General features: G+C 34.7%; 1 protein-coding gene across 1 annotated transcript; it reads left to right on the top strand.

Moving 5' to 3' along the window:
• Positions 1–924: 924 nt before the first annotated feature.
• LOC149085253 (uncharacterized) lies at positions 925–7,467 on the top strand. The gene has a single exon (XM_089233155.1). It carries the CDS (start codon positions 1,070–1,072, stop codon positions 2,003–2,005), a length of 936 nt encoding a protein of 311 aa, XP_089089281.1. The 5' UTR covers positions 925–1,069; the 3' UTR covers positions 2,006–7,467.
• The last annotated feature ends 4,060 nt before the right edge of the window (positions 7,468–11,527 follow it).

The raw sequence follows: 11,527 nt of genomic DNA, 5'->3' as shown, positions 1-11,527 counted from the left end.
AGCTATGAAAAAACTTTCCTTATAGCTCAGTGGGTAGAATAGAGACGGCCTTGCAAAAGCCCTGTCGACCTCCCCCCATGGTTGTGTTTGAGGGCGCCTGTTATGTATCTGGCAACATCAGAAAATAAGCAGTATTATGTTGTACGAAGGTGGCAACATTCCAAGGGAATGACAACATGCCGGGAATGAGATGTAAATATTGTTCCGTAATAAATTAGTTAAGAATTATCGTTCAGTTTATGATTCACTATCGAAACGGCTCGTAGAATACAATAAATGATGCTTTGCACACGGGTGGCAGGTAAGCATGGCCCCCATAAGGGCTGACAAGGCTTCAGCCCTGGTGGATGTTAATCATTTTTTTGTTTTTTCACGTTGTAAATTGATCATAAAAGGAACCCCCGTGAAAGTCTGGTCGGGGGGGGGGGGGACCAGTAAAAGATCCCAGCCTAGGGGCCCTGCTTCAGGATGTGGGGGCCATGCAGGTAAGTGTGAGCCGCCCCTGAGATATTCGACTAACTAATCATTTTAGTCAAAATGCTCATTTTGTCGAGTATGCTAATAAAGCTTATAATTTTTTAATCATGAAATAGCATTAGCTATTTTTCAATCGCTCCTAATTTACAAGATTCTTGTTGTTAGCCGTACAATGTTCCGGAAGCATTTATCAGCGAAAAATAATTGAAACTGTCTCAGAAAACAGGGACGTCTGGCCATCTTTTGCCATTATCGTCTGTTATTTTGTTTCTGAAACCGTGACCGTCGATCCATTATGAAGGAAGAAACTGGTTGACAAGGGAAGAAAAAATGGTGCAACTTTTTATTATTATTAGATACCAGCGGTTTGGCGTGTTTGGCGAATTTAAACATGGGTTGCTATTATTTAATGGAAAAGATTGCACCAACAGGCGGGCATTGGTTTGAGTGTGAAAAGATAGTAGTCGCCGTCGGACGTGGTATCGCTTTGTTTGATTCGCTTCAACAGGAGCGTCCATTGATTAGTATTAGTGTAGTGTGTGTTGTCATTTGAGATTATTGAGCCTTTCAGGAGGCTTTATTTGTGTTAGTTATGTTACCCTCAGAAGCAGCGCGACTGATGGAGATCTCCTTGGGGAAGCTTGCTAATATCCGTAGTCAACGAGTGTCCAGCAGCCTGCACAAAAACCTCTTGGTAGCTAAAGTCTTGAACCAGGTAAGAACAATTGTGACTGTCGATGATAATTTAGACATGCATCGTGTCGACCACGAAAAAAGTGCCTTAAACGTTAACTGTACGAATTTTTCTATGGATAACTCAACTCCAGAACATAATTCATCGAGCGAACGCTGTACGGTTTTAGTACAGGACGAGGAGGTTGTGGTTCAAAGTGTTGACTATGCTGTTAGAAACGAATGTGGTGTACAATCTTCAGATTCAGTTTTTGAAATTGAACCAGCAAGTGCATTATGTTCGAGTGTGGAGTCCAATGTGGTATTTGTTGAACGTGACTGTGTTTCGTCTAGTATGTTAGTGGACAGTGGGAGTGACAATTCTGAAATGTGTCGTGGTTCCAAGAGGAGATCTGACTGCGAAGATGATCAGGTGTTCAAGAAGAGACGTCCAAACCAACAGCAAAGTCCTGTCACTGATAGTTGCTGGCGTGCACCTTTACTTTCGGCGAGTGATGTAGAAGATGACATGAGTGCAGATTTGGAATACAGTGATACTAGTGCGGGTATGTCATATGGGGATACGGTTATGATCGAAACTGAACAGATAACAAGCTTGGTTACTGTGTTCAATACGAGCTTCAAAGGTCTTGGACACTTGGAAGGTAGCGTGGATGACCAAGTTCTCAGCCCGAGGTTACCAGATTCGGAGAGTAGCGAGCAGAGGTATACCAATCGAAACTCTGGTTCCTCTCTTCGCCGAGGTATCTCTTTACCTGACTTGTGTGCTAAACAAGCGGACTTACTGTGCCAGAAGTTTCAGAAAAATCCACCCGTCGTTGCTTTGACAGTGTGAAAAAAATTGTTACCAAGTTTAAAGTTATTTTTTAATCAAGATTTTGTAAGTACCTACTATCTAATTTAATTTTTGTCAATTCATGAGCAAAATGAGCTCTCTGCAAGGTTCAGTGAATTTTGTTTTGTTTATTATGCATAATCCAATCGAATTTCTCTGTATCCAAAGAATAGTTTGATTTTCAGCATTCTTTTTATATTAGAAGTGAAAATACGAATACATTATAATGCCTTAAAAATGTCATTGAGAAATATTGTTCGAGTGGTCTTGATGAACGTCTACATTGTTATAAATGTATGCACAATCTGAGCTGGTTTGATTAGCTGTCTATTAACCAAATTATTGAGAACTGAAAGCTTTTTGATAGTAAGTGGATTTCTAAGCTAACCTACAATCGCAAGCAGAACATTCTAACTCCAAAAAAAAACAGGCAGTGTCTGTGATAGATAGCTAGAAATGTTTTTGAAGATGTAAACCGAAAGCACAGTTATTAGTTTTTTTCTTTTCTTTTGTAAAAACATAGGAAGCAAAACTGTCTCATAACCATATTTTTTTTTTTTTGTAATTTATTCTAGGTTTTTTTCAAAACAGTTTAGCTTTTTAATAAGTTTTTCATTTTGTGTTCACTTTCTATGTTTGAGAATATCAAGTAGTTGAAGAATGTAAAACAGTATCGTGGAACAATAGATGCTGGAGATTACATGTTATTATCAGAAAGATTATTTTTTGAGCAGTATGTGCCATAGGGAAATCATTGTGATAGTTATATACTCAAGATTTTTATTTTAATGCTTAGTAATGAAAAGCCTGAAAATGATAGGGATCGTTTACTTTTTTGAAAGAGAAATATGGAAATTTAACATTTGGGTTCTTAAAGGTTTTTGTCTGGATTCTAAAAGTACTTCGAATAGGTTGAGCAAAGCATGAGATTCTATTTGTCTCTTGTTTTATCAAGTTAGATTTAAAATGTTTACAGAATAGTGGCGCCAGTCATGATTTCATGATTTTTCTAAAAATCGTTTATTTCTTTATCAACATAATTCTCGCTAGTTCAAATTTAATGTATCAAATTCACACGCACCATTCTCAATAACCTAAACAAGTACTCGTGCAGAAGCCATTCTTGCCAGGCTTAATCATATGTTCTCGGAGATAATCAGATGTTCTCAGTGGTATAATCAGTTTATATTATTGTAGTTAAATTACCACCATTGGTGGCATGTATCAAATTTATTATAGAATTTTATAACATTGATTATAGATTATATGCCTATTCACAGAATCAGAACGATTTATATAGAAATCCATGAATTCATTATATGCAGAGCATCCCATAAAAAAAAACTTAGTGAATGTTTGAAAAAATTACGAAAACTTCTTTGATTTTAAACTGCAATAAAGTTCAGTGTCTTTCCCAAAACTTTTTGTCCACTGTCTATCTTTTGAGATATTGTGTGATCATTATGAAACAGCTGGACTATTTAGTCGATTGTTGAATCGGCCATGGCTTCCTGGAACAATTATCTTTTTTTTTTGTCTTTCATGCTATAAATTCCCTATAGAAGGGCCCGTGAAAAGTCTGGCTTGGGGCTCGCCAAAGATCTAAGCCTAGGGAAATTTCTTGCGCTTGTATTACTACAATGCAGATTATTCAAATTCCTACTAGCAGTTATTTTGGTAGCCCTCGTGTGCAGAAAATGACTGTGGTGTGACAAAAATGATCAGTTTTTTTTTTTTTGGAATACCATGTAGTTAATGATGCTAATAAGGTCGAAGAGTGCAAATGTATTGTAAAAATGTGTGATGTCTCTTTCTCCATATTTCATTTTCGTATCACAATAGGTATGTATATTTGCATGGCAATATGAAAAATTGTGTAGGTATCCAACGATTGGGATTTTTTTAGAAATTATCTTGTACAATGTTATTATTGTCCTGTGGAACCCTGTTGTACCACAAGTTTGGTGGAAACAGTTTCCTTAGGTGTTATAACATAATTGCAGTATAACAACTCATAGTTACAAAAGCTCACTTTTCCTAAAATGAATGATGACACCACACTCTATTTCATTCTTGTGGTATACGTGGGAGCTGTATTATTTTGTTTCAGTGTACTGGGGGGGGGGGGGTTATGTTGGTTGATTCATTTGAGGAAATATTAATTCACCTTTTTGCACCACATGATATTGAAGCTTAGGAAAACCCTTGTTATTTGGCCTTTTTTTTAAATTGGGTTTATTTAAAAATAGCTGAGATCACACACACACACAGGGCTTGACAAATCCAGAAAAAAATTAGGCGTCTGCCAAAGTTTTTAGGAGCCAAGCCTATTATCTGAAAAAACCATATAAAATAGGGGATTTTTGGGAGCTTAGCGAATTCTTCCCAGTAGATATGTCAATAGATGGCATATAAATTCCAAAAATTTTGTGTTGTCCTCAGAATGTCCCTTAGTAATCATGTACATATATATAGAAAATTTAGGCACAATTACAAGTTTTTTAGTCGCCATGGTGACCTGACGTCAGGATCAAGAATTTCAAGCCCTGGCTAAGATTAGGCTATGTGCAAAACAAGGCTGGAGAAATTCCAGGTTACCATGGCGACTAAAAAATTGTATTTTTCTTTGTGTTGTTACTATAAATTAGACTGAGAGCAGCACATCTGCCAATATTAAAGAGGGTCACTATGCCCTTAAAAAATCAAAACAAGCATTATTTTAGACTTTTTTTTTCCTTTGGGTAAAAATTTTTTTGGCGTTTAAAAAATTGTTATGCCACCTAGATTTTTTTGGTGATTTGTCCAACCCTGATGTAAAACCTCACAAAGTATTGCTTCTTCATCAAAATGCACAAAATTAATGGTTAAACTAGGTTGCTTAATGTTTAGTGAAAATCTTTTCTTTTCATTTATTAGAAATTACTAGTGAAATATAAGTTTTTTTAACAAGCAATATTGAACATGAGGGCACCAAAAGAGCAAAAAAAATTACGAGTGATATTTCTATGAACAGTTCAGTGAAGAGCAACGTTTGAAGTAACGAATACGATTAAAATAATGATTCTCTTTTTTAAATTTGGGTTGTACTGTGTATAAGAAATATAAATATTTTTTTTAGTTTTTATCTATTTTTATTATTTTTTATTGTTTTCTGTGCTTTCTACTAGCTGTTTTCTAATTCCTGAAAGTACAAATTTATTTTCACTAGGGATGGGATGAATAGTGATTTGTCTGAATATTCAACTATATAAATGTTTTGGCAAAATACCGAATATTTGGTGGTCGAATATCAGCTTTCTTAAAATTCATCTCAAGTATAAATAAAATTTTTATAAAACTATTGGTAATTGCAAATGATTTATATTGGATTTTAATTATACAATTTATTATTTAAATAAATATTAAAAAACTGGTAATTTTGGAAGATTATTATTGCCATGATGCTGACAATCAAATTTAACTATGTTTAATATTTCAATATTACTTACAGAATCAATTTTTTTTTCAACACTGTTACCAATTTTGTCTAATTAAGAAAATATCAACCATTATTTACTTTCAGCTAGTAATGCATCATAAAATTTGATTTATTTTTTCCTCTTTAGATGTTCATCGCCCTTTTTACCTCTTTCAGTAGCTTAATACGTTTCGTGTCTATGTATTCTCCCTTTCAGTTAGTGAATCTGTGTAATACATACAGGGTGCATAGGTAAAAGGGCATATGGCATTTTACTGGTGAACCATTGATCCTAGACGCATACTTCCAATTAGAAAAATACCCAAATAACATGTACTACTCACAAGGAAAGGGTGCAAAGGTGTCATTCTCAAAAAATTATGAAAACATTAAAGCACATTCATCTCACCCAGAAACACGTAAAAACAAAAAAATTAGTGGGGGAATGTAATTATATTAAACCCACAAAAATTATTAAAAATGACAACAATTGGCTACTTATCACCTTTCGTGCTTCTTGGAAATATCTATAAAACTTCTTTTCCCTCTTTCTTCAGAAGGGAATAAGACTATCCTCTTGTTCTTTCCTCCATCTTTTTTTCCCTGAAACACTAGTTATTTCTGTGTGTGCTATCCCTAAGCATGGGTTGTTGAATTACTTCGTAGGGTTGCCAGGATTATAAAATTTATTTTAGCCTCTATTGGCATAAAAAATATTAATACATTTTTTGAGTGACCCATAATAATTCCACCAGATATTTTTATATTTTTCTGCATATTTTAATGAGTAGAATTAGTGGTAATTTTTCGAAACTTTTTGAGGATGAGGACACCTTTGTACCCTTTCCTTGTCATATGTAATTTGTTTCAAGGGTTTGTATAGTTATTAAAATGAAAAATTAACTTTTTATACAGTTCCTGTGCGCCCCAAAAACCCAGTTAGAAAGTTGTTTCCCTGACTCTTCTGTTGCCAACAAAAAAGAAATTCCACGTTTCTAAGTGCATTATTAGCTGATATTCAAATTCAAAAAATGGAAGAAAGTTGGGAAAAAATTGCATCAAATGTGGGTAAACTGTTTCACCCATTTTTAATGCTGTTTTTTCTTGAATTTGAATATCTCTGTGAATAATTCACTTAGAAATGAAACTTTTTTTTTGGCAACAGGAAAGTCAGAGCGACAACTTTCTAACTGGGTTTTTGGGCACACGGGACTGTATCAAAAGTTGACATTTTTATTTCAATAACTGTAGAACCCCTTGAAACATGAATAGCATATCTGAGTACTGCACATTATTTCGATACTTTATCTAACTGGAAGTATGCCTCTAGGGTCAACGGTTCCCACTAAAATGTCATGCACCCTGTATATTCATGTTCACTTCCACCTTATTGCAGTAAGATTTTGTTTTCAGTTTCATGTTTTCATTATCCTAGAAACTCACCCCGACATAACCTCTTTTAGAGAAAGGGAAGTACACTCCATAAAGTATAATCAGTAAATTTTTAATTTGAGAAAAATTCTAATTAATATAGTTTTTGAAATTAGCTTGATATACTTAGATTTATGCAAATATTCAACTGAATACCTAAGCATTATTTGGCCTCCAGACCAACCATGGTCCCCGCTCTTTTCCCCTAGGGCAGTGGTCGGCAAACCACGTGCGGCTTTTTCGCCCTTTGAGTGTGGCTCTTTCACAAAATACCACGTGATTGGTATTTTGGAGTTTTTGGCGCACAAAAAATTCCAGATTTTTGCAAAATTATGTTTAGACACACATTTTGTTCTCGCTCCCTTCCCCGCCCTAGTGAGTCATATGTTTCGCAGGCTTTTGCTGGAAGAAAGTGAAAGCCTGACACTGCTGTCACGTGATCCTTCCACGACCAATCAGGCGGGTCGAAACTGGGAAGTTCGGGAAAAGTTTCAAAAAAGAGGCTCTTTTCCAAGGTATCCTGGGTAGATAGACGCAAAAGACGAGTCTCCTCTCGGAACATAAACGGGGGGGGGGGGGAAGAAGACATGAAATGTTTTCCATACTAAGGAACGTCTTCCTCTACTCAGTCAGATCATAGAAGACGACGTTCCTGGGCCACCACCTCTCATAATGGCCAGGGACAAGCTTAGGTATTTTGCGGCCCGGTGCAAAAAAAAAGTTTGCGGCCCTTCTGAACAGGGGTTTTCCAATACCCCAGGAGGTCCATGGGTACTCTGATGCCTGTTAAGTTAATATTACCGTCCGAGAATGACTGTATAACTATTTCACATGTTCATAAAAATATCATTAATCAATAAATATGGATAAAAGTGTCAGCTGCCAAGAAATTGTGAGCGTGCCCCCAGGCACTTGGAGGTTTAGGGCTGTCAGGGCTAAAAAACCAATTATTTACCCATTCCTCTAAACTCAGAGGTTCTCTACCTTGGACTGAATTTTAAGCTAATCGTTTTGTTAAGAAATCAAAGTCAAAATTTAATCAAAACATTTTTATGCCCCTTTTGCGGCGGCACCCTTCGCACCTGCCTAAGTCCGGCCCTGATGACGGCTCTCCCGTGGCCTCTTGTCTCCATCCAACATCGATCAACACTGCTAGAAGCGATACACCATCTCCCATTGGAGAGTTGGAAGGGGTCGACCTCAGCGAACATACCTCAATCAGATCGAGAACGTTTTTAGTAAAGGCCAGCTTAGGAGTACCCTAATTAAGTTAGCAACAATGTACCTACCTATATAGTTTAAGTTAAAAAAAAAATTGGCTCTCAAAAGAAATTTCAATCGTTGTGCAGTTGACTAATGAGTTTGCCGACCACTGCCCTAGGGGATATAAGCTGGTTCGTCTCAGGAGACGTGGGCCATGGTAGAAAAAAAATCATATTATTTGGCCGAACCGAATATTCATCAAAAGAGCAGAATAGCAGCCGAATATTTGTCCCATCTCTAATTTTCACTGCCATTTATTAATTGTCATGCCTTATGATTTCTTCAATTTTGAAGTGTCAAGTCTCTTAAGAAATATCTACAGAAATAATTTTCAATGTAGAGAAAATATTATTAAAAGTATGAGCCTTCTCTCTAGTAAAATGTTTTGCCATACAGGGGCATATACATTATGAACGAAGTCATAATATATATGCCCTGGATACTCTGCATTTGCCAGACATTAGACACGCCAGTTTGCGAAGTGGCTAGTCTTTAGCAATTTTTGTCAGACCAAACATGTACAGTGAAACCTATCTTAAACGCAATCAAAATATAGTCTGTTCAATGATTAGTGTTTTTATTTGCACCTTTATAAAACAAATCTGTCTAAAATGGAATATTATTTCAGTCTATTGGCATTCTGTTTCATACAGGTTTCACTGTACATAGTATTTGTATTACCTTGTGTAATTAGGTCTTGACTCTTGAAAAAGGAAACCAATTTCCATCATCAAAAAGTAAAAACGCATGTTTTTTATATTAGTCGATTCTTAACCCCATAGCTGCTAAACGAAGTCTCTCAACCTAGTGCTTTGTAATATTTGTTATTTAAATTCGTTAAAGAGGTGGTGTACAACCAGAAATTTATATATGAATATTTTTTCTCACTGTTACTTAGTATCATAGCTCCCCCATTGAAAGTCATTATCAATCAATTTTATCTGAATGATTTTTAGAAAAATATTTTTAATACATTTTAAATTAGCAGTAAAAGTTTTTGCCTTTTGTTTGATGTGAATATACTACTAGTTTCATAATGAACTGTACTGATAAGTTTAAAACAATCTAATTAAAAAAATCTAAAATAATTGTTTAAAATCATTAGGAGAGGGTTTTTTTTGATAAATTATAAAGATTATTAAATCTAATATTTGAAAATTTTGAAATCAAGAAAATTATTATACATTATACAGAAGGTAACACAATTTTCAAAAATGAGGCCTGTCTTTGTGATTTTTTTTAATGCGTTCATAGATAAAATTTTTCGGGTGGACACAAAAGCAAACTTGTCATTTGGTGCTACATAGATATTGTTGAAAAGTGATAGTGTATTTTACATATTTCTAATACTAAAATTTATTTCTCTTTAAACTAAGTTTTTCTACAATTCAATTGCCCCCCCCCCCCCCAACGTGAATTAACACATTCCCTGTCTGAACCATATATGGCTCATAATGTCACATTCCGTGAGTCACATGTGGTTAACGGGACAAGGAACATGTTAAAATAATTGTGATGAATGAAGAATCGAAGAATTGAAAATACAATGATCCAACAAACTAACACAATTTGCCCTTCCCAACACAGTGCCCTGGATCCTCACTTACCTGCAACCATCTCTTAATTATGACAATTACTGAAATTTAGGAAACATCATACCCAATCACTTTTGGAAATTCTTCATTCATAAATGACTATTAAAACTGATTTTGATATGTATGTTATATTTTATATGTAACATTCATGCTTTAATAAAAAATCACTATATCACAGGCTTGCATTTTTAAGCAGCATGCATCTATCATTCGTTTTTTTAATGCGTGACAATGAAACAAATGTGAAAAAATGTAACAACATATGAGAATATTTATATCTATAGTAACTTAGATAGTTTTGCATGCTCAAGTTTTGTAAAGTATAAATGCTTAATGTGTGTGAGAAATATATGCATATATCGGCATTGAATGTGAAATTTTGAGGTTGTGCTCGAACAGTTATGAATTTTCATCATAAACACACACATATATGTCATTGTCATAAATGTGTTACAGAAAGCATAGAATCATGAGAAAATTGTGAAAGAATAACTCAAGCACCAGTTACGCTCAAAATGTCAGATACATTAAAACCTTGATTATCTGACAGAATTGGGACAAGCCTTCATCATTAAATCAAAATTTCTTGATAATCGAATATGCATTAATTTTAAGGTTGAGTGCCATCTCTACTAATTATAAACTGACATATAGATCAGCATTTCTCAACCTATGGTTCACAATGATGGCGTAGGTGGTCTGCAGGGGCAAATTTGATAAAATTATTCACCCGCTGTAATCGATATTTGTGATATTCATATGGGTTCAAATAAAATTATAACTTCAAACTTTGGTTCACCATACATCATCAAGGAGAATGCAGGAAATTGTAATCTTAAATATTGGATATCACTAAATTTTGCCAGAAGTTGCAATTTCTTGCTTTAAATACAAGTTGCTAGTTACTATTGAAATTACTAAAGGGCACAGAAATAAAGGGCTGCTGCGAATCGCAGTAAACAAAAATGTACAGTATTTCACAAAAAAATATTCAAATGATCTGATTATATACCATATTTCATTGAGAAAAATACTGTAAACTGGGATCTTAAATAATAATCCGTAAAATACAGTACATCGTCAGTTGTCATTGAAAAACATTGCAATAGTAGGCACAATTACCAATCATAATTAAAATTGCATAAAAAACGTTAAATCTGACAAACATGCAAGATGAATGTTTATAATTTTTACTATAATTATATAATTTATATCATAAAAATGTTTGTGATATACAAATTTAGTAATCATTACAAATTCAAATAAAGTATTGGTGAAAAAATGGGACACACACACAAATCCCATAATACGGGACGCAAGGGGTCTGTCGGATTGACATTTTTTACTGGTCTTTGTTTTCAAACACCGATATAGACAATTAAATCATCCTTTGCTTTGCAGAAATATCACGTGGTCTTTTGGCAATATTATTTTATGACAAGTCACGCTGTTGCTGGTACTCCAACAAAACATTCTTGAAAAGTATCACTCAAAGGTGTCATTGTTGTTCATTTGCACTTGCAAAGTCTCTTTGCCTTCATTAACCCCTTAACTGTAGAATAGGCCTATATTTCAGATAAGTGAACAAAAAGTTGAATTCTTCCCCCTCCCCGTTTAATTTCATACATTATATAAATAGCAAAGAGAAACTCAATTTGGCCCTCCTTTAGGGTGAAAAGAAAAACCAATTTTTCTCGTCAAAAAAAATTTTGTCTAATCACAAATATTGTACTTGTTCAGCTGCCCGAACCTAGTTTGGGTGACACAGGTAAGGGG

Source organism: Pholcus phalangioides, unplaced genomic scaffold (genome assembly GCF_987345545.1).
Source record: "Pholcus phalangioides strain wild (caught in Gottingen) unplaced genomic scaffold, Ppha-v1.0 ptg000007l_1, whole genome shotgun sequence".
In the NCBI taxonomy this organism is placed as follows: domain Eukaryota; kingdom Metazoa; phylum Arthropoda; class Arachnida; order Araneae; family Pholcidae; genus Pholcus; species Pholcus phalangioides.
The sequence above is the reverse complement of the archived record's forward strand: the minus strand, read 5'-3'. Positions and strand labels throughout refer to the sequence as shown.

Coding starts and splice junctions, on each gene's coding strand:
- LOC149085253 (XM_089233155.1), top strand. CDS start 1,070: ATGTTACCCTCAGAAGCAGCGCGACTGATGGAGATCTCCTTGGGGAAG.